The sequence below is a fragment of the Cotesia glomerata genome, linkage group LG5 (assembly GCF_020080835.1).
Source record: "Cotesia glomerata isolate CgM1 linkage group LG5, MPM_Cglom_v2.3, whole genome shotgun sequence".
In the NCBI taxonomy this organism is placed as follows: domain Eukaryota; kingdom Metazoa; phylum Arthropoda; class Insecta; order Hymenoptera; family Braconidae; genus Cotesia; species Cotesia glomerata.
In genome coordinates, this window is record NC_058162.1 from 9980064 (window position 1) to 10003729 (window position 23666).

At 28.8% G+C, this 23666-nt stretch overlaps 3 protein-coding genes and 2 long non-coding RNA genes across 17 annotated transcripts in view; 1 reads left to right on the forward strand and 4 right to left on the reverse strand.

Annotated features, from left to right (window-relative positions):
* Positions 1–1415: 1415 nt before the first annotated feature.
* Positions 1416–2070, reverse strand: LOC123265171. The gene is made up of 3 exons (XR_006509514.1): positions 1862–2070; positions 1577–1764; positions 1416–1507 (listed from the first exon to the last, which is right to left on the reverse strand). It is a non-coding gene; the product is annotated as an uncharacterized LOC123265171 (long non-coding RNA).
* A 1338-nt stretch (positions 2071–3408) lies between these two features.
* Positions 3409–18804, reverse strand: LOC123265142 (protein ALP1-like). 7 transcript variants are annotated; one of them, XM_044728796.1, is made up of 7 exons: positions 18166–18804; positions 17851–18081; positions 9837–10061; positions 5943–6021; positions 4583–4966; positions 4274–4511; positions 3409–4191 (listed from the first exon to the last, which is right to left on the reverse strand). In XM_044728796.1, the coding sequence occupies exons 5-7, from the start codon at positions 4693–4695 to the stop codon at positions 3775–3777; spliced, it is 768 nt and encodes a 255-aa protein (XP_044584731.1). In that variant the 5' UTR covers positions 4696–4966; positions 5943–6021; positions 9837–10061; positions 17851–18081; positions 18166–18804; the 3' UTR covers positions 3409–3774. The 7 variants fall into 7 exon arrangements, 1 of the variants encoding a protein (XP_044584731.1); XR_006509503.1 differs by lacking the exons at positions 3409–4191; positions 4274–4511; positions 4583–4966; positions 5943–6021; positions 9837–10061 and adding exons at positions 10108–10984; positions 11060–11362; positions 15940–16232; positions 16306–16689; positions 16763–17405; XR_006509502.1 differs by lacking the exons at positions 3409–4191; positions 4274–4511; positions 4583–4966; positions 5943–6021; positions 9837–10061 and adding exons at positions 15631–15785; positions 15940–16232; positions 16306–16689; positions 16763–17405 and having other exon boundaries at positions 18166–18801.
* On the reverse strand, positions 5441–5698 carry LOC123265163 (putative uncharacterized protein DDB_G0280331; the record flags this gene model as incomplete). The annotated part of the gene is made up of 1 exon (XM_044728823.1): positions 5441–5698. A coding segment is annotated over one exon (258 nt), but the record flags the coding sequence as incomplete, so codon positions are not given.
* Positions 11744–16262, forward strand: LOC123265170. The gene is made up of 2 exons (XR_006509513.1): positions 11744–12023; positions 15897–16262. It is a non-coding gene; the product is annotated as an uncharacterized LOC123265170 (long non-coding RNA).
* Positions 18805–22036: 3232 nt separating the features above from the next.
* The window catches only part of LOC123265087 (protein hu-li tai shao), a 45491-nt gene continuing 43861 nt past the window's right edge, over positions 22037–23666 (reverse strand). For 4 of the 7 annotated variants that reach the window (XM_044728691.1, XM_044728688.1, XM_044728687.1 and 1 more), the window contains 3 exons: positions 23466–23533; positions 22787–22930; positions 22037–22440 (listed from right to left, as the gene is read on the reverse strand). In XM_044728691.1, coding sequence (XP_044584626.1) covers positions 22802–22930; positions 23466–23533 — 197 coding nt within the window. In that variant the 3' untranslated portion in view covers positions 22037–22440; positions 22787–22801. The remainder of the gene's footprint in view (positions 22441–22786; positions 22931–23465; positions 23534–23666) is intronic. The other 3 variants (XM_044728690.1, XM_044728689.1, XM_044728686.1) reach the window with 1 other exon arrangement.

The window sequence follows — 23666 nt, forward strand, 5'->3', positions numbered from 1 at the left end:
CTGTGGCCCTTTGCAGATCACTTTGGCCTCCTCCTTAAGGATTTCCGCGATCGTCTTTTGCAGGGCTTGCCCTTTGTCAGTGCTCTTCCTCGAAATCGTAATCAACAAGTCGCCACTTCTGGTCTTGTTGATCTTATCCACAGTTGAACGAACCTGCTCATCTGGGACGTCCTGTTTTATGCGACGCAGAATCTCGGCATACTTTGTTTTCTCGGCCGGGCGGATGATCAGTGCGTCGGGTCTGATCCATTTGCGTGGTTTTTTTCGCTTAGGCTCTGGCCTGGGCTTCTTTGGCGGCTGCTTTGAAACTTGCTCTTTAGCTAGCTTCCTCTTCTCCTTCTTAGACTGTACTTTTTCCCAATCAGACGCCTTCTTAGGTTCGTCACTCTGCTCTGCTACTCGTTGCGGAGGGCTTTTTTTCAAGTCCTTCTTCTTTGTGACTTTGTCGGTTTCACCTTTGTCCTCAGCAGCAGATTCGCCGTCACCATCGGCTCCAGTGTCCATTGCTTCTTCAGTCTCAACTTCACTTTGAATGCGTCGTCGTGATGACTGCCATTCCTCGTCCAGTTTCTTGAATCTTCCAAGAGCATTGACTACACCGGTTGTCTTGGTCTTTATCTCCTTGTGGATATTGACCTTTGTTTGGACAAACTCTTGCAGCTCAATGGTCAGCTTTTCGAGGCGCTCCAGCGCTTGCGTTCTTTTCATTTCAGCGCTTGCTTCAATCGCTGCTTGTTGGGCATAAAGCACGTTTCCACTTTTGTTCATTTCCTGTAAATTACTCATACTTTTTGATTTACCAGCGCATCGTACGGAGTGGAGCGGGTTGTGATATCTAGGAACGGGTGTACCCTCGGAGATCGTACTCCTACCCCAGTTCCCTGAGGCCTAGTCGACACTTAGCCAGTCCCGGAATACACGGACGGACTAGAGTCGCTCGGGGCGGTGAAGATTCCGATCTCTAACACTCACTGCGTACTTCCTGATCAAGGCCCGAAGTGACTGGCTCCTGATCGACTGCTGCAACTTACACCTCAGCAGAGCAAGCTCACATCAGCCGTGGCCTGCGTCGTCAGAAACTACGACACAGGTTCCGGACACTCCCAGTGGGTTACAACAGAGAACGATCTTCTTCTTGCTAGGTCAGTTAGTGTGACCAACCCATTAAGGGGAGTTTTGTCCACGGGAGCGTATTTTATTTAGCTCCTACCCTCTGTACCTTGTCAACTAAGAGACTCAGTGTCATCCAAGGACAGCGAGCGTTCTCCCATCCACTCGGGGAGACGCGCCCGGTAGCAGTTCAAATACAGATCAATAAGTTCAAATGCAGATCATTTAGCTTAAAATCAGTTTAAATTTTTCGACCCGGGTGCTTCGGGACTATTGTAGTCCAAAAATTATAGTATGCATAAGCATCGCCTGGATAATGCATCACAGATTGATAATCGTAAGGCAGTCCTAAAGTATCGACATGCGCTCGCGAGCCGCCATAATTCTGGTTCATAACCTGGAAAAAAAATAAGTGAGATTTTTTATTTTTATAATAAAATTATAATATTCACCATGAAAAATTTACCTTGATCAATATTCCTCTCGTTGATTTGAACCCACTGGTCGCGGTCTGGATGTTGGTGCTCATGGTAAAAGCCCAAAACGTGCCCCAATTCATGAAGAATAATCTCTATTTCTTCACATCCATCAGCTTAGCTCAATTCACTGCGACCTTTATTTCTGCGACCTTGATAATTCTCCTTGTAACAACACCTATTTTAAAATCAAATCATCCCATTTTATTGATTGCACTTTTTTTTAATCTGATAAATGATAGAAATATTAAATGATATATTAATAAAATAATTACCCGCAATCCAATTTAGTGATGGCGACATAATCTCGATGAATAATAGAATTTCTTTGGACAAATTGAATGCAACTTGACTCTTCCCACATACGTATACCTTGTTTTATTAATCTACGTTGCGTTCCATTAAAAATGTCATCTATTTGGTAATAAACAATCGCTTCGTTCCAAAGATCCTTTTTTTCTTTCAAGGTTACCGACTTTTTGACTTAAAGGTGCGATTTCATGATGACGCTTGACGCCAGCTTCGAGCGTCAAATTTGATCACACTGTATAATTTCGATCAGAGTGCTATCTAGATTAAGAGCAGTGATAAAGCTGAAAATTCTGAACTTTATTTAATTGACGCTTATGTACCATTTATATACTCAAATATTAAAAATATTAATTATTATTTATGAAACATTAAAATGAAAAAAATATCATGGATTTCGATGAGGTAAAATCTATAACTATTCTTTATTCTAACCTATTGATATCTATAAAAATATTAACAAATATTTTAATAGTTATTAAATTATGACAACAAAGTTGACAGATGTTAAAAATTTTTTTAGAATTTTATAACAGTGAAATTATTATGAAAAAATAGTAATAAAAAAATTCTGCATGTGAAAATTAAAAAAAATTATTAGTGGAAATTTTTTAAATCATTTTTTTGTGTCCTCGAACTAGCATTCAAAAATAATTATTTATTATTTTAATCGTAATTTCCTTCATTATATATCCATTCGTCTTGCCAAATTCTAAGTTTTTATTTTCGAAACCCAATTCTTTATTATTTTAATCGCAATTTCCTTCATTTTCTATCCATTCGTTTCGTCAAATTCACAATTCTTTATTATTTTAATTGCAATTTCTTTCATTATATATCCATTCGTCGCTTTCCCATACTAAATCTTGTTCGGAACTTAGAATAATTTTCCCAGTCTTTTAATTTCTTTTACAATTAATTTCTTTTGCTCGATTAATTCGCTCGGCTTCATAATAATTTCTCACACGCTTAATTTCTTAATTTAATCATACCTTCGGTAACAATAATATAATATTAACTAAATAAATACAATAATTAAATAATAATCGCCGCACTAATAACAATAATTGTTTCTATTTTAATAAAAATAAACTAAAATACTCAAATACAAAAAGTAAAATCTGGGTCATAATCTATACCACCTGCATCAACTCCCCCACCGAGTATCGATGAAATTGATAATTTTATGATAGGTATTGGACATCAAATTCGAAAATTACCTGAAGAAATTCATTTTGAAGTTATGATGGAGATAATGAACTTAGTTCATAATAAAGAAAAACAGTATTCAGCATGCTAAAAAATGTATTTCTTAAAAAAATATATTATAATTGTTACAAGATACAATAAATTTTATTACAATTTTTATATGTTTAGTAATCTATTCATTTACGGACCTTAAAACAAAAAAAAATTAATTTTTAAATAAAACTGTGAAAGTTTGTAATTACAATATTTATACACAAATAATTCATACATATAAGTTATTTCGATTTATACAAATACTATTAATGTTTTATTACAATCTTGCAAATTTTATATTATTACAATTAATGTTAGGTGAAATTTCTTGTCTTTAATTATCTCTTAAATTAAATTGTTACTAAACGCGATTATATTTCCAGGAAACAGCTCCTTTTGCATTCAAATAATCACAGAACTCGTCACGAATCATCACCGCAGATCGACTGCTAAAATTGTTTCCTGGAATAGATGCATTTTTAAAAGCTGAATTATTTAGTTCTTCGATTAAATTATTTGATTCCAATTCATTATCTATATTAGATGGAATATAAGTATTATTCTTATCATTTTTACGAAGCCAATTATGCAGAACTATAACAGCTTGTACTGTGCTGATTGTATTTTTAACAGTTGCCTAAATTGGTTTTTTTAAAATTCTCCATCTGTTTACTAATATACCAAAACTATTTTCAATAGTCGTCCGTGCGCGACTCAAACGGTAGTAAAAAATGTTGCGCTCTTGATTAAGGCCACCCTTACCAGGATACGGTCGAAGCAAGTAGTTAGTTAATTGAAAAGCTTCGTCACCGACCATTACGTATGGTAAAGGCAGTCCATCTACGGTCAACTGTTCAGGATTTGGCAAATTCATTTGCATTTGTTGAAATTTCTGTCCCATCTGAGAGTCTCGAAAAATACCACCGTCACTTCGCCGACCATAAGCACCAATATCCACAAATGTAAAGGAATAGTTAGCATCACAAATGGCCATCAAAACAATGCTGTGAGAATTTTTGTAATTATAAAATGATGAGCCAGCATTGTCAGGACACTGTAATAAAAATTTGATTAAGTTTTTTGGTATTAACACACTCAATTTGCAGATTTTAAGTCAATTCAATTTATTTGTGTACCTGTATTTGAATATACTTTCCATCGGCTGCTCCTATACAATGTGGAAATTGCCACTGTCTATCAAACTCTTTAGAAATTTCTAACCAGTCTGTCGTTTCCAAAGGATACGGTAAAACTTTTTTATAGAGACAATTCCAAATAACTTGGCATGTCTCGTTAATTATATTGGATGCTGTTGTGAAACCAACAAGATATTGGTATGATATTGAAGTTAAACAATCGCCAGTTGCTGAATATCTGATAAAAATTAATTTTTTAAGTTTAGTCATCATAATTGTTATAAATAATTTATATTATCAAGATTTTACCTTAAAGTCATTGCAAGCCGTGCTGATGCCGAAATAGCTTCTCTAATAACATTCTCTTTGGTTATAAATGGACTAACCAAGCATAATAATTCTTCAAATTCAGTTGCAGACATGCGAAAATAATTTTAAAACTTATCAGAAAATGAAGAAAGTGTTGGAAAAACTGCTTCGAAAAATCCATGTTCAGATCGTAATTTGAATATCGGACGAACCCAAAAACGTTTTTTAGCATACTTTTTTTTTTTTAACTGTAAGTATATTTCATTAGAAATTAGAGCCAGTAAAATTCTCTTTCGTCTTATTTTATCAATTTCCGCCTGTCGAATTATTTCTCGGCACTGATGAATCCATCGTTGGTATTCATATGTCGCAGACATTTCCATTCTTATAATGTTTTATAAAATAATGTTAAAATTTTTATTACGCATTCGTTCACAAGTATTTTATAAATTAATAATTTATAGATTTATACTATCACTATAATGATGTGTTGTTGTTGTTGTTGTTGTTGTTGTTGTTGTTGTTGTTGTTGTTGTTGTTGTTGTTGTTGTTGTTGTTGTTGTTGTTGTTGTTGTTGTTGTTGTTGTTGTTGTTGTTGTTGTTGTTGTTGTTGTTGTTGTTGTTGTTGTTGTTGTTGTTGTTGTTGCTGTTGTTGTTGTTGTTGTTGTTGTTGTTGTTGTTGTTGTTGTTGTTGTTGCTGTTACTGCTGTTGTTGTTGTTGTTGCTGTTGCTGTTGTTGTTGCTGTTGCTGTTGTTGTTGTTGTTGCTGTTGTTGTTGTTGCTGTTGTTGTTGTTGTTGTTGCTGTTGTTGTTGTTGTTGCTGTTGTTGTTGTTGTTGTTGTTGTTGTTGTTGTTGTTGTTGTTGTTGTTGTTGTTGTTGTTGTTGTTGTTGTTGTTGTTGTTGTTGTTGTTGTTGTTGTTGTTGTTGTTGTTGTTGTTGTTGTTGTTGTTGTTGTTGTTGTTGTTGTTGTTGTTGCTGTTGTTGTTGTTGTTGTTGTTGTTGTTGTTGTTGTTGTTGTTGTTGTTGTTGTTGTTGTTGTTGTTGTTGTTGTTGTTGTTGTTGTTGTTGTTGTTGTTGTTGTTGTTGTTGTTGTTGTTGTTGTTGTTGTTGTTGTTGTTGTTGTTGTTGTTGTTGTTGTTGTTGTTGTTGTTGTTGTTGTTGTTGTTGTTGTTGTTGTTGTTGTTGTTGTTGTTGTTGTTGTTGTTGTTGTTGTTGTTGTTGTTGTTGTTGTTGTTGTTGTTGTTGTTGTTGTTGTTGTTGTTGTTGTTGTTGTTGTTGTTATTGTTGTTGTTGTTGTTGTTGATCCAAATAGGTTAGGGAATAACATAGGTTGATAAGTAAACTTTCGATTTTTCTTACTTGTAAAACTAGGGTCGTTTATTTCGTCAAAATGACGCTTGACGCTAAAGTTTGACGCTGTTTTTTATATAGTACCGACCTGAAAATTTATGTAGTTCATTACATGGAATTACAATATTATATAAAAATTAAACAAAGTTGCTGAAGAAATAAATAATTTTTCATGGAAGAAATAAATTTTTGAATTTTTCTTGGTTAAGTTATGAAACAACTAGTACCTTGATTACATTAAGTTAACATGACATTAAAGTTAGCAGTCACTTGATCAGTTTTTAATTTTTTTTAATCAATAAATTTGCTCCGAAAAATTATTTTCACATGGAAAAAAGTAAACTGTAATAAATAATAGTCGATTTATAATAAGTAATGATCAACTGCTAAAAATTACCATTTCAAACAGTAAAATCGTGATTTTACTAATCACTTTATAATATTTATCATTGAATTGCTACAATTTACACTTTACATGTAAGAAAATACTATTTCAAACAGTAATATTCGCTATGTGAATGTCGAAAATGTTAAAGTATAATAATTAAGAATTTTATTTATTTATTTATTTATTGCCAGGATAATATACATACATACATACATACATATAATACTCAAATACACATATATAGTATGCACCTATAGAGATGAAAATTAATCATCTGTGTATAGGCCTGGTTTAGTTTTAACTTTGTGACGTTGCGGAAGGTTTTAAAGCCTCGTCGTGATGAAGACGTCTTCCCCGTGCTCTAGCTCGCCGTGTCCAGGGTCGGGATGGGGATCACGCAACACAGATAAACTTACAACTAACTTATCTTAACCAAATAATACCACAGATTCCAAATATAAGGTTAATTTATTCATCAAATCTTATAAAAATAATAATCAATTCAAATTTGTTATTGCAAACCAAGATACAATTATACAATATTCAATACACTACAAACAATAAACAATACGTATTATCTTAACTTTTTACCCCAAAATCTAATATACATATATACAAATACTACTGACAAGCCGTAACCTACTTGCAGCCTACTGGGGACTTCGCGTCGCGTCCGCGGATCTATCTAACTCTCCCCAGTTCCCTCTTATCAACCAAGAGAGGCTCGGTTGTCCAAATATAGAGATACCGGGATTTTGTCAAGTACCTCGACGCCCAGCCGTATCTCCCCCTAGGTGTTCCGACGAGGAGTACCTCCAAGTCCAGGTGTCGCCAACCTCCTAGCTATTTCCCACAATATTCGTTACGAGAACGACAGGTCGTGTACCACAACCTCACCTCTTGCCGTGCAATAGAGGCTATTCGGTGACCCGAGTACCTCAGGTCAACCTGGCTCAGAAGAGATCCACTGTGAGGACAGATTTAATATAGAAGGGGGATATATCCTTCTATTCTGTACAACACAGCATTCAAGACTTCTTTTGTAAGTGTACCACTCGCTTCAGAAGCTCAAGCTGATCTCCCTTAAACTGATCAGAAAATTGGTTTTAATAACTCAGAAGCAATACTCTTCGGGCGAACAGTCTGAGCGACACCGCGCTGCCTCACGGCGCGCGCGGGAACTATGCTACGGGACTTTCCAGGCTGCTTCCCCTACTACTCTCGCTTGTCTCTCGGCGTCTTTCGCCATCTCTTTCCTTTCTTTCTTTGCTCCGGGTAGGCTGCGCGCGGCTGTCTTTCTCTCTCGCACTCTCTCGTAATATTTTCTCATTCTTTTCTGACTTTATTTTTAATAACTAATAATAATTTTATATAAATTTATATAAAATATCGAGGCGCGTCACAACTTAAGTATATTACATTTATAATTATGTCCTGTCAACCTAAAAAGACAGGAAAAAATGTATATTTAAAGATAACTATTGCTGGAGAAAAGAAAGATTATAAATTTTAGTAGTTGTAACTTATATAAAAAGATATAAATAGCAGATATCATGTCAATGTACATTATGCAACACAAAAGTTACTACATTCTATATTGCACTCATTCCATATTAACATAGTTCATTATATTTACCCATCTTCCAATTCATTATTTTTTTTCTTATTAATTTTTTATTAAGGTGTAAAGATTTAAAGATGTTTGGTAATAAATTATAATTTTTTACCGCTACCACATATGAGTTTTTAAAGGCTATGCTTTTGTTAATTTTCGGTTGTATTATTGATTTAGCTCTAGTTTTGCCTTGATAGTTTATATAAATCTCTCTGCATGTATTATAATGGTAACAAATAGACTCGATGATAAAAGTATCTTTAACTGTTGGTATGGGATTCTCATAATTTCTGTCTTTAACAATAATTTCAATTAGTTTATTTTGTATACTAGCTAATTTAGTTAATACATTTTTATAACATCCTCCTCACGCAATTATACCATAGTTTATTATACTTTCAAACAAAGTGTGGTATATTATTTTTAGTGTTTTTTGATCAAGAGTCCATTTTAATTTATGAAATAAAAAAAAGAAAAATTTAGTTTTTTTAATAAGGTCTGTGACGTGACTATTCCATCTTGCATGACAGTCAAAGATTACCCCTAGGTATTTACAACTGTTAACTCTTTTGATTTTTTTATTGTAAACTGATAACTCAAAAACAGCAGGAATGCTATTACTATTGCAACCAAATGTTATGTATGTTATTTTATCGACGTTTAGAGACAATTAATTGTCTCGTAACCAGTTTCCAATATTATCTAGATATCTATTTAAATTACCCTCAACTTCAGCCCAGGATTTGCCTGTACATTTGATTACAGTATCATCAGCATATGCCGCTAGTGTTTTCGATGGAAAAATGTTAAATATATCATTAATATAAAGGACAAAAAGCAAAGATCCTAATATCGTCCCTTGAGGGACTCCTATTTTTACTATTCTTTTTTTACTTCTGATTATGTTCATTTTAACATCCTGATATCTATTTGTTAAGTAATCTTTAATTAAATTATTCGCCACTCCTCTGATACCGTAATTTTGTAGTTTATCCAGTAATATTTTATGGTCAACAGTATCGAAAGCCTTTGCCAAATCCACTTTGACTTTGATATTTATCATTTCGTACCTAAAAAATGATCGCATGATGTGACAATAAAGTTAGCCGACATCTAAAAATTTTTAAAATTTTTTTTATTGAAAAAATTATTAAAAGACAAACTATTTGAAAAAATTTCACATATTGAAATTTTTAAAAATTATACGTGCAATTTTGTAAAAATATTTTTTTTGTTCTAATTTAATTAATAAAAAAGAAAATGAAAAATTGTTGGACGTCGGTTAATTTTAATATCATTCGCATGATCTGTAAAAGATATTAAATACAGTTACTAAATTTCCAATACAAGCAACATCAATATTTACAAAGTAAAATGGTAAATTTTAAACGCAATGCTAAAAATAAAACTGTAATTATTGACTTGCTTTGAAACTATAAAAATTAACTGGAATCCGAGTGAATTTTACAATACCGGGAAGAGTAGCTGACATGTCTTCGGAAGGTTCTGGGTTCGAATCCCAGTCCGAGCTATCTAATAATTTTTTCTCGCATATTCTATAAACTCACATTAAGATGATCCTCTCCACATTCCGTTCTCAATCCTTTCCTACCAATATCCTGTTACGTGAATGTGGAACGCTTCACGTAATAATTACCGTAACTCCTATTCTTTCCCACTTCACAGCATTATTTATATTTGTAATATTTATCAAAAATTTACAATTTACTTTTGTCCGTGTAAAAAATTGCATTTTTTATTTGTGTTATTTTCTAAATGTCATTTTTTTTTCTCATTTTCTTTAACATAATGTGTTGGTTGAAAAAATTCTCAAAATTATAAAATATCTGCTAAATTAATTTTCATTAAGTTGACATCGCAACAAAATGATTACACTTACCTAATAAAGTAGTATTACTATGGTAACCTTTTTGGATTTCGAGATAATCTGAAGTACAATTGAAAGATTTAAAAATATTTGATGTCGAAAGCCCCAAAAGTATTTTTTCTCCTTTAGCTTCAACTACTTTCCATTCGCAATGAATTATGCCCGTTGGAAAATTAGCGTCTAAGTAAGATGGCGATTCGATAATCCCGTATTTGTTGTACACAATACTTCCACATACTGTAATAGTTAGTTATTTAATGGTATTGAAATTAACAGACATCTATCAATTTTTTGAATTTTTATAACAATTAAGTTCCCTGTTGAAAACATCCAATACAGTCCTATACAGAACAATAGAATCTGTAATGGCTTATATGTAATCTATCTGGAGTAAAAAATTTCCAGATAGATTGAGATTTGGAACCTATTGGAATCTATATGTAAGTCCATCATAGCGGAGTTTCTTTATTGGAATTAATCGGATTATAATGTTATTTGTATTTTTATGGATCTCATCTGCACCTTACACTTAGGTTTGTATCTGTTCTTTTCGTAAGTCTATATGGACATAAAAACCTATGTGGATTTCCGAATGCGAAACAGAAAATTTTTTTAATGATTTTTAATGACAATTCCTCAATCGGAAAAAATTATGTATTCTACATGTAATAGCCACTCTGAAAATATCAGAATTTTTAAGTAATTCCATATAAACTGGAAATAAATAATTTATCTGCCAACACCAATAACACGACATTTTGGTCTATGTTATTTTATGAGCAGTTACGAACGTAATCAAATAATGTATCCACTGGAATACCTTAGGAATTGCAGCGACAAAAACACATCAAAAAACAAAATTTTTATTGGATTTTCCAGCTCCATACTAAAAGTTATTTTAAAGATTTTTATTTGTAAGTAACTATTGGAAAATACTTTAAAATTTAATAGAATCAAGCAGAATATCCATAGTGAAATTCTACAGTAGAAGTTAGTTTTTATCGGAGAATCCAGTTTTAAAATAGAAATAATTTTGATGTTTTTATTTATAAATTACGTTTAAGAGTGCCTCAGAATTATGTAATATTGATGATTATCCATATTTAATTTTTATCCCGTCACATGAAATTCATGAGGATATCCATAGGTGTATCTGTGGGCTTTTATAGGAATATTCAACTTTATAATAGAAATAATTCAATGTATTTATGTCAGTAAATAATTATTAAAATTACCTCAAACCTCTATGAAATATAATGGACTATACAAATTGGATTTTTATGTCAGGTCTAATGTTATGTAAATGGATATACCCAAGCTTAGCTATTATATGTGCCTCTATACAAATATCCAGTCTTACATCAAGATTCCTTTTATATATTTTTATTTGCAAATTACAATCAAGAGTGTTTAACAAATATGTGATACTAAGTGGACTATCCAGATTGGATTTTTATTTCAAGACTAATGTTCTATATCTGAATAAATTACTCTGGCGCGCTGGCTGTCAATCGTTTTGAGAAATTTTTCTTCAGTTTCTGAAAAATAAGTCAATGACAAAAATTGATTAAAAACTATTTCTTGCTTAGACATTTTTTTAAGAAACAAAAAACGATTTCAATAAACATTTGATAATTTACATTTAGATACTGTAGTATCTAGCGATGAAATTAAGTTAGCCGACATCTAAAATTTTTATATTTTTTTTTATTGAAAAAATTATTACAAAAAAATAAGAAAAAAAAATTTCATTTGTAAAAAACTTGAATAACTTTAAGTACAATTTTTAAAAAATATTTTTCGGTTCCAATTTAATAAGTGAAAAAAAAAAATTAAAAATTAAAAACGTTGGCTAACTTTAGTATTTTGTTATCTAGTGAGTAAATTGCAAGTAAACGCTCGAGAAGAAAAGAGATAAAGTCATATGTGTAAAAAATATATTTACCCGCCAAAACGAAGGCACTGCAGCCACGTGGTAGTGGGGAAGGGGGTTACTCTATTCACAATCTGGCTTAGCCTGGAGTCCAGAGTCCAGGCCCTGGACTGTTAGTCAGTTGTTCTCTAAGAGTTGTGCGTATAAGAGCTTTTGTAAGAAGTCAGTGATTGTGTGTCAAATTTTGTTTCAAAAAATAAATTCCGTGGTAATAGCAGAAGGAAACGTAAAAAAATTTTATTTGTCAGAACGAAGTAAAGAAAACTGTAAGTACAATTATAATTATAATATAAAATCCCACTTTCTTTGTTAACAAGATCAAAATTAATTTCATAAATCCATTGTGTTTGCGTAAATGTCCTTGTGAAAGAAAATTACTAATTTCTTTTATTGAAAAACTGAAATCTACTTTTATCTTGGTGTTTTTCAAATCAAAATTTCTTAATTTTTAGCAAAATATTTCCAACAATCGATATTAAAACCTTAGTAGATTATGGGATTCTAAAGTATTTTGCATGGAGTGCCAATTACAACATTAGAATCCGATAGGTTACAATAAAAACTTTCATTGTGTTACTGCACTGAAAAAAAAAAAATTCTTGATTGTAGAGTAAATTTTCTTGGCTCAAGAAAATATTGAGGAAAGTTGAAAATTTCTTGAATGAAGTCAAAGTTTCTTTGGCCAAGAAAATTTTCTTAAGTCAAGAAAATTTTTTCTTGCTCCAAAATAATTTTCGTTTTCCTTAAAATTTTCTTGGCGCAAGGAATTCGTTTTTTGTGTGTGGCGTGTGGATATTAATTAATTGTTAACAAAGCTTAAATAATATTATTGTACTGGGGCTGGCTGTAAAAAGTTGATAGAATTTTTTTTTATATATTGTCTTATATTGAAAAATTCATTTATTCAACTTTAATTAATTTTTATAAAATTGGTTTTTATTTTTGTTTGTGTCTTTAATAATTAAAAAACAAATGTTTTTTCTCCTCAAGAATCGAAAAATTCCTATTTTTACATTCTTAAATTCTACACTATTTTTTAAGAATATGTCTGGTTATTGATATAAAAACCCTTTGTAGTTCATGAACGTGATTGAAAGATATTCTGTATGGAGCGCCACTCACAACATTAGAATCTATTAGCTTCCAATAAAAAATTATATTATGTTACCGGCGTCTGAATATTAACAAAGCTTAAATAATATTATTGTACTGAGGCTGGCTGTATAAAGTTGATAGAATTTTTTTTTGATATATTGTCTTATATTGAAAAATTCATTTATTCAACTTTAATTAATTTTTATGGAATTGGTTTTTATTTTCGTTTGTGTCTTTAATAACTAAAAAATAAATGTTTTTTTCTCCTCAAGAATCGAAAAATTCCTATTTTTTCCACTCTTAAATTATACACTATTTTTTTTTAAGAATATGTCTGATTGTTAATATAAAACCCTTTGTAGTTCATGAACGTGATTGAAAGATATTCTATATGGAGCGCCAATTACAACATTAGAATCCATTAGGTCCCAATAAAAAATTTTTCTTTTTTTACTGACTCATGATAATTAATAATTAAAACTTCCTAAATTAAATTTTACTCAGACTTTTTATAATTAATAGATCAAAATTTTTCGAAACACCAATTATCTATTTATGAAATTTATGGAAAATTCTTTATTTAAGTTTATCGTTGAAAATTTTTTATTTTTTTTGTTAGAAATAAACATCCATGAGATTTGTAAAGAGCTTAAATTTGAAGTCAAACAACTTATCAACTGTTATTAGTTTAATTTTTTTCTGTACTTTTTTTTTGGGATCATAATTAATATTTCTTTATGTATACCGAAATTGTTTTATCTTGAAACATTTTAGTTTGTTGCTCCTTAAAACTTGTACCATCGCAAAAGTAAATTTTTTTTCTCTGCGATAACGTTAGTATCGCTTCAATAATTGTGTATTTAGGTGAAAGTAAATTAACTTGTCACCGGAATATTTAACCATTTGCTCTATAATGCTTTTTTTGGCGGAAGCATAGATGTAAAATACAATGAGAGTTGCGATTTTTTATTAATTATAACTGAACAAGACCATGTAAAACAGTTAGATGTTGATAAAGTAATAACGTTTTAATCAACAATTGTTTTAAAATTAGACGTAGTTTATACAGTAGAATTAAATTCGTAAATTTGTTATAGAATTCTGAGATCTTTTGTACGGAATGCCACGTATAACATTAGAATCCATTAGGTTTCAATAAAAAATGTTTGTTTTGTTACTGGCGAATGATAATTAACAAAATTTAAAAAATATAATTAAATTTAGACTTCCTAAAACCTGTAGATATAAATTTTTTTATAGCAAGAATATCTATTTATTAGTTCGTCATTAACAATAATTAACTTTAATTATTTATTTTATTTGCGTTAGTGTCCCAATAAATTTGAATTCGTAAATTTTATTTTGAGAAAATAAGAACAGCTTACTTTTTGGCGCTGCTAATTTTATTGTTTTTTTTTTTTTGCATAAAATATTTTCAATAATTGTTTGTATGGAACCTTAACAGATTATGGAATCGTAAGATATTCTGTATGCAGTACCAACTACTATATTATAATCTATAAGCTTTTGCTAAAAAATTTTTCACTTTGTTTTTGGTGTATGATAATTAACAAAGTTTTAAAAATATTACTATATTGAGAGGCTTTCCTATAAAAATTCAAAGATACTTCCTAGAAGAATTATTACACATTTATGATTTATGATTAATCAATAATAATGTATTATCAACATCACGTTTTATTTTCGTAAATGACCTAGTAGTTTTAAATCCGTTACTCTACCATTCAAACATACCCTGGCTGCATTTTTGCGCTAAAGAATGTGATCCTAATTTTCTATAGTATTTTTTCAATAAACTGCTATTAAAAAACTGAAGTAGTTCTGAGATTGGAAAGTATTTTGTTTGATGTATCGATTATAATATCAGAGTCCATTAGGTTTCATTATAAAATTATTATTCCGTAGCTAGCGTAATTAACAATGCTTTAATAAAATTATAATATTTAAAAAATTAACATATATGCATGATTTCATGTAGGCAAAACAATCAATTTTTATAGTCCGGTTCTATTTACGTATATGTCTAAAATAATAATAATTTGTAATTTTTTACTATGAAAATGAAAAATTTTGACCTTTTTGCGTGATTAAAATTCATACTTTCTTTCTGCTAAAATGTTCCTAACAATTTAAGTGAAAACCCTTACTGATTACAGGATTAATAGGTATTCTATTCTTATGAAAATTCTGTAAATGAATATTGATATAGCACGACTCACAATGCGTAACATCAGAGATTGTGCTCTACGTTTCAAAATTTTTTTGCCTTTGTCTCACAACTATTTTAATAATTATACTTTCGGGATTTTTCCAAATTAAAATAATTAAAACACATAAATAATTTAATGGAGATTACTTCTGTCACCTCAAAATATTTAAAGTTAAAATAATTAAAAACATAATCAAACAACTATTTATGAGAATTTTATTTTTATCTGTTTTCCTATGCTTGTTTTTTACAAAGATATTAGCATTATGAGTCGTGCATTTTTGGATTTATTAAACTTTTCGTATAAATTATTTTTCAATTGACATAAATTAGATTAATTTTTATATTATAGTTTTTATTGAACATTCGGCTTAGCCCAAATAGTAATCAAATTTGTTTAATGTCATTCTCATTGCTGGTTAAGTTATCTTTTTGAAAAATTTCTATAGATGAGAAAAAAAAATAACTATAATGATTGAATACTTTCACAAAATATTAAGGAATAATTTCAGAAATCTTTTATTTTTATCGTTTAAAAATGTTTATTCCTTGCCAGAAATAAACTTGCACGAACTTTTAAAAGAAAAATCAGCTGTTGTATGTTTAATTTTTCTCTAAATTGTTTTTTGGGATTGCAATAACATTTTTTTTCTTCTATCGATTTTTGAGCGGAGAAAATTTATCTTCTGCCAAAATTTGTCTTCTGCCAAAATGTAAATTATCAGATATCTATTGATTATTTTTTGTTTTTTTAAAGAAAACTCTAAAGAAGAAATAGTTTTTAATCAGTTTTTGTCCCTGTCTTGTTTTTCAGAAACTGAAGAAAAACTTCAACGGACTATAGATAGTCAGCGTACCAAATTTCCTCCAGTTTCGAAACTAGTTTCTGGAACTGAAGAAAGTGATGTGGATATGATAAAAAATAACCGTGAAAAAAAAACGGAAAGTGGCGATAATTCTATCCAATCTGTCCTTCAAGAGAAATTAGCCTTAAAAGAAAAAGAATTTATCCATTTCTTATATAGCTCTGAAGTCCTTTCAATAGTTATTTGCAGATAAAAATATATAGAATTATCTGTATTACTGTATGGAATGTTCTTGTAGAGGCCCACAGCTACACCTGGATGTATCCAAATATGTAACATTAAACCTGGAATAAAAATTTGGTATGGATAGTCTATTCGATCTCATATAGCTTTAAGGAAGTTCTAATTGTTATTTACAGATAAAAATACATTAAAATACTCTTATTTTTATATCGGATATTCCTATACAGGCCTATAGCTACATCTGAGTACATCCAGATACATAACATTGGACTTGAAATAAAAGTCCAATCTGAATAATCCATTTGATACCATTTAGTTATAAGACATTATTAATTGTATTTTACAAATGAAAATACATAAAAGTGATTGTAATATAATACTGGTTTTTCATATAGAGGTCCACAACTACACCTAGGTATAATTTCTTATGTAGCTCTGATGTCCTTTTGATAGTTATTTGCAGATAAAAATAAATAGAATTATCTGTATTACTGTATGGAATATTCCTGTAAAGGCCCACAGCTACACTTGGGTATAACCAAATATATAACATTAAACCTGGAATAAAAATTTAGTATGAATAGTCCATTCGATCTCATAAAGCTTTAAGGTACTTCTAATTGTTATTTACAGATAAAAATACTTTAAAATATTCTTATTTTTAAATCGAATATTCCTATAAAGGCCTACAGCTACATCCAAATATATCCAGATACATAACATTGGACATGAAATAAAAGTCCAATCTGAATAATCCATTTGATATCACATAGTTATAAGACAGTCTTAATTGTATTTTACAGATGAAAAGACATAAAAGTGAATGTAATATAATACTGGTTTTTCATATAGAGGCCCACAACTTCACCTAGGTATATCCAGTCGTATAACTATAGACTTGGCATAAAAATTCACTCGGGATAGTCCGATTGATATAAGTAGACGTAAGATACTCTTAGAGTTAATTTACTGATAAAAACATATTAAACTAAAGTTATCATAAAACTGGACACTCCACCAGAAAACATTTTTTATCATTACGCTATGTTATTGGATTTTCTAATAGAATCCACTTGCTCTAGTACATCTTGGTAAATCCAGATAGAAATTCTCTAGGCATACAAATTCCATTAAAATCCAGATAGAAATTCTTGAGACATATAAATTCCATTAAACTTTCCGTTTTTATCCTTTGAAAATTTGTATAGATCTGTATATGGATTTGCAGCGACAAAAGCACATTAGACCCCAATAAAGTTATTTGTTATTGGAATCTATGGGATTATTTCAACAGGGTTATTATGAAAAAATTATAGTAAAAAAAAAATTCTGCATCTAATTTCTAGAAATTAAAAAAAAAATTACAAGTGCAAAATTTTTCAAATCGATTTGTAATAAAAATAAAAAAAAATTGACATATGTCAACTGATTTCAGTATCATATTATTTATAAACCTTTTGAATATAAATTGTAAGAGGTTAGTCTAAAAAGATACTGAAGTAAACTGACAAGAAATTTTTTTAGAATTCTATAGCAATTAAATTTTTATAAAAAAAAAAATTCAATTAAAAAATTCCACATGTAAAAATTATAAAAAATTATTAGTGGAATTTTTTTAAAGTATTTATTCTATTGTGAAAATTAAAAAAAATGACAGTTGTCAGTTAAGTTCAGTATCATCAGTCTACAAAAATGATGTTAACATTTGAATAAAATTACTTGGACAATTATATAGAATATTAACAGCTTCAATATCTCCGCCACTGAGAACTTTTTTATTGCCAATATTTGGTACTTTGCCGTTGACAGTTTGTTTCAGAACTATCGTATTCAAAAAATTGAAGTATGCAAAGACATTCTTTGAATAATGCATCGTAGAATGTTAATCGTAGGGAAATCTTAAAGTATCAACCTCCGCTCGTGAATACCGCCCAAATTCTCTTTGATAACCTGCAAAAAAATTTATCAAATTCATTTCTTCTTACAGTAATGGATGAATCAACAACCTTGTAACCACGAATAATGTTATCTAACCTGGCTGAATGTTCATATGTAGGATTTCAATGTACTGGTCGCGGTCTGGATGTTGGTGTTCATGGTAAAAACCCAAAACGTGTCCCAGTTCATGAAGAATAATATGTATTTCTTCACATCCATCAGCTAAACTCAATTCACTTCGGCCTTTGTTTTTTTGGTCGTTTTCAATGTAATAACACCTGGCATTTTTAAATCAAATTACACAATTTTTTTGATTACACTTATTTTTTATCAAGTGAGCAACAGAAATATTAAATATCCAATTTAGTAAAGGCGACATAATCTTGATGGACATCCGGATTTCTTTCGATAAATTGAATCCAACTGGACTCTTCCCACATGCGTATACCTTGTTTTATTATTCTACGTTGGAAGTCAGTAAAAATATCATCTATTTCGTAATGAATGATCCCTAAGTTCCAGAGGTCATTTTTCTTATTTACAACTACCGATTTTTTTACTTTAATCGGAAGCAAATTTTGTTGTCTTGTCATTTCACTAGCATTTGGTATATCAGAAGTTCCATGTAGTACGTATGAATTTATCATCTGTGTCATTAACAATATTGTTTGGATAACATGGATTGATATTAATTTCATTGTAATTGCCAACACAGATTCAGTACTAAATATTAATTTTAAAAAGTCAATATTTTAAAGAAATTTAGAGAAGAAAAAAAATAATGTGTGGAATATTATCGAAACAACTTGCATCGCACCCAAATTTATACTACAAAAATAAATAACTAATTTTTAATCTTTTATTAATTTTATCAACCGTGATTTTATTATAATTCTTCTAACCCGTTATCACCTATTCGGTCATTTTCATGCTAGTATAAATCTAATTTCAAGTGGATGGAAATTTCCATCTTCACTAACAATTTGAGACAATTCGTCTTCGGATAGTTAGGTCGATGGGCAACCATCGAACTTGAACACTAGTTAGCTGGTGAATGCTAGTATCTGTTCGACTATATGTTAAGTATTAACGATGGAATTATTAACAGATTTATTAACGGATTTATTAACAGAAGTACTACAGTTTCTATCGTAGTATGGAGTTTAAAGGGAGGAGGTAGCGTAGTATTGACAACTACTGAGAGTTAAGTGTATACTGAGAGAAAGTAAGTGGAGAATGACCCGGTAGCTTAACTGGTAAAGCATCCTGACATGTAATCGGGGAGATCCAGGTTCGATTCCTGGCTTGGTTAATTTTTCATGGATTTTTTCAAAGTTGCCCTTTATTCTCAGTAGCTTTCCATCGTTAATACTTAACATATAGTCGAACAGATACTAGCATTCACCAGCTAACTAGTGTTCAAGTTCGATGGTTGCCCATCGACCTAACTATCCGAAGACGAATTGTCTCAAATTGTTAGTGAAGATGGAAATTTCCATCCACTTGAAATTAGATTTATACTAGCATGAAAATGACCGAATAGGTGATAACGGGTTAGAAGAATTCTAATTTTTAATTTTAACTTTAATGCCTTCTGTAGAAAAATAAATAATTATTTTCCAAACACACTCATCGAAAAATACTTATAATATCAACAGATAAGAACTATCAATTATACATTTAAACTAAATTTTATTACTAATAATAAAATAATATGTCTAATCATAGCAACACCTCGATAATTAATTATTTATGGATACTTTAATTGTACTTGAAGGATATTTTAATTGCTAATTATTTTTGAGCATCAAGTTGTAATAATAAAATTTTTTTATTCTTGTACAAGTTTATAATACTAGTAGGTACATAAACTTCAATATTGTATTAAATAAAAATGGATTCGGAATAATGAAGTATATAATAATTAATAATTAATAAGTAGAAAAATGGATTGAATAAAAATTACTTTTCTTATTATAATTAAAATTAATTATTAATAAACAATACATTAATGTATAATATATACAATTTATTGAAGATAATAAAAACAAAATATTGTAATTATAAGTATATTAATAATATGCCTCTAGTAATTAAACAAAACTTTATTACGAAAAGGTTTAATTTCAATGATTATTTAAATGGATGAAATCATATATATAGTAGCCATCATTAAAGTTATTTTCGGTATATGAATATCATATTTATGTAGCATATATTTAATAAACTATTGCATATTAATACATATATTTATATTAATAGCAATGGTCACCATTCAATAATTATTTTATTCAATGTTTCCATGTTTGTGTGCCTTATTCAGAATATATCGCGAGTGATTTAGTTTCAAAACTCATTAAGATAAATTATAATTATATTAATTATCATTCTGTCCACTCATTATCATCATTATCATCACCTTACTTAATATATATTTTTTAATAATAGATTATCGCGTACAAGCGTGCAACAAATAGAGTAGAGAAAAAGCCTCGACTCAATTCACGTTTATTTCTTCATATTTATTTATTTATTAATTAATTAATATAATTATTTCTTCTTCTTCTTTATCTTTATTTTGTTTTATGAAACTCTAACAATACAAATAATAATAAAGAGAAGTTATTTATTTATATAATATTGTTTTTTTTTATACTCTGTACAAAGAAAAACAAATTTTTCGCTTTTAAATATTAATAATCATTGATAATTGTATTATTACTTAATTAATATAATAACTTTAATATTAATTTCTATTAATATTATCCACAATAATTGGTGCCAGATTATAATTAATTAATATTCATATGTAACTAAAAAAATATAATAAAATATATGGAAATTAATTTAAAAAATAAAACAATTAAAAATTATTTTTTGTTAAGAAGACAATGATAATTTTTCTTTTTCGATTTTTATTTAATATTAATTTTATTGACCGAGTTTTGTTTGATATTTTTGTTATCAGGAATATTAATATTGGAGACTGCACATCACGTGGTTTACTTATGTAATTTTATTAAAATTTTTTTATTTAATTACACGGGAAAATTGATAATTTATCAGCATCAGAAATTTAACAATTGTTAATAATATAATTTTCTGTGCATTTAAAAAATTTTTTTCACTTCATTGGCTAAATAACTTAGATGAAAATAACAGTTCAAAAAAGCAACACACTATGGTGATATTTATAATAAAATTTTTCTTCATTGAATTATTTATGTATTATTATTTATTTTTCTTATAATAATTTTTTATTTAATAATATAAGTTTATCTTAGAAGAAATCTTTGCTTGTCTTGTTAAATATTTTTTTCACTTTCGATGCAAAGCGCAAGTGCAAAGCTAGGCCATTTTGTGGAAATGAAGTTCAATTACTTCATTTCTTCCGTTAATTAATTAATTAATTAATTAATCAATTTATTTAAAATAATCTTGACTGGCATTTTAGTTTCTCACAAAAGCCAGTCAAGTTAAATAATCGATTAATTTAATAATTATCTAATATACTCTAATTAATAATTAAATTTTGTTATCGAATCTCACTTTTTTATTTTAAAAACATATTAATTTCACATTTGTACCAGCTACAGTTTATCTGAGCTTTTTAAAACCAAAATACATTTACTTATTTTAATCATTGCCAATTATGAATTTAAATTCCCAAATTTATGAAATTGCACAAATAAAATCATCTAAAAAAATCTTATTTATGCTCGATATCAATATAATCGATTACCAGCAAATAAAAAAATAAATAAATATTATTAGGATTAATAAAAATCGGGAATATATTTCAAAAATCTAATTATTATGTGTTGTATATAATTAAAATGCATTCATATAAATTTTAGTGTTCTAGCAAATAAATCATATTTTTATTTTAAATCATATTTTTATATAAATTTAATTAAGTTAACAAACTCACTCCCTTGTAATTTACAACAAAAAGAAAAAAAATTAATTAATTAATAAAATATATTTAAAATAAACTAACTGCATTGAGTTTAAAAATTGATTATTAAAATAGGGAATGAGTTAATATTTGTTTCGATGAATTGAATACATCATAATATAGTTAACAAATTAAAAACGTAAAAACATTCAACAACACATTATATAGTTAGTTATTCCTCATTTATCCGTCGACGTTAATGTGATGGCAGTCTTGAGTCCTGGAAAGATGCGATAATTGTTGCTCGGCTTTTCTATATTATATTATTATCAATTTTTGTCAAAATTTTATCTTCCGTATAGTAGTTTTATTTATTATTATTATCGTTATTATTTATTATTTATCGTCTTGCTTGTTCGTACTTAAATCTTGAGTCTAATTTACTTATGGTAAGCTTTTTTTATTGGCAGTGTCTGTAAACAAAAAAAAAAATACATACATTATTAATAGAATTAGTAATAAATAAAAAAATAATTAATTCAAAATTTCGTTCAATTTGAAATAAAAAATTTTTCACATTTAAAAAAAATTTTATTCAATTATTAATAAAACTCTATAGCTTTTATCAGCACATAATCTTCTATTAATAACAATATTATCAGAGCAATATTAATCAATCTTTCCAAAAAATTATCTAGTCTATTAATTTCAGCGAATGCGACATTAATTAGACACGAGCTAAGCAATTTTGCAGGAGCTCGATAATTAAATTTTTTTCGAAAATTTGAATATATAAAATAAATTTTAAAAAATACATACCCGATTAAAAACTACCTACGCCTCGACGGACTTCTTCTTCTCCTTCTTCTTTTTGAGGAAAGATGGTGTCCTGAGTCCCTTCTTCTTCTTCTTCTCCTTTTTGGGCGACTCCTCGCTAACGCTCACATCCTGCGACATGGAACCCTTAACATGGAAGGTCCCAACCAATGAACATACAAAACCCTCATGCACATGCAGTAATTCTACCTCTTATAATTATATAAATCTATTTTTTGGTATCAACTATTTCTTCAGAAGAAATAAAATTTTATCATGCCAGCAAGTTCTATTGTAATTTTAATAAAAAATTTTTCAAAAATAAGCTCTAGAGTATTTAAATATGTTGATACTTAAGTGAATAAGTATGGACTTAAAAATGATTTATGAAATGAAGTACGTGAAATATTGAAGATGTCCTTTTAGGATTTGGTGAGAGCTTGATGAATTTTTTTAATGATTTCTGGTGTAATTTAAAGAAATCGCTAATTTTTTAATCATTTAATCATAAAACACAAATAAATTTATTAAAATATAATTTCAAATAAAAACTGACTCAAATTTTGATTTAAAAAATATCAGCGATTACTTTAAATAATTAATAAAAAAAATATCAATGATTACATAAATGAGATGAATTAGAATGACATGATTTAATAATTTAAATTATTAAAAAAATTACCTCTTTGCTGCTATGAGAAAATGTACTATGATGCGCATCTGAATGGTCGCCATTAACCGTGTTCTCACCTATAACAAATATCAAATATGTAGTCCAATTACTCTCAATTAAAACCAACTTAATTAACACAAATATAATTAAAATACAAGTTGAAAAAAAAAAAAAAAAAAAAAAAAGTTACTTGGAGGGAGAAGAAATAAT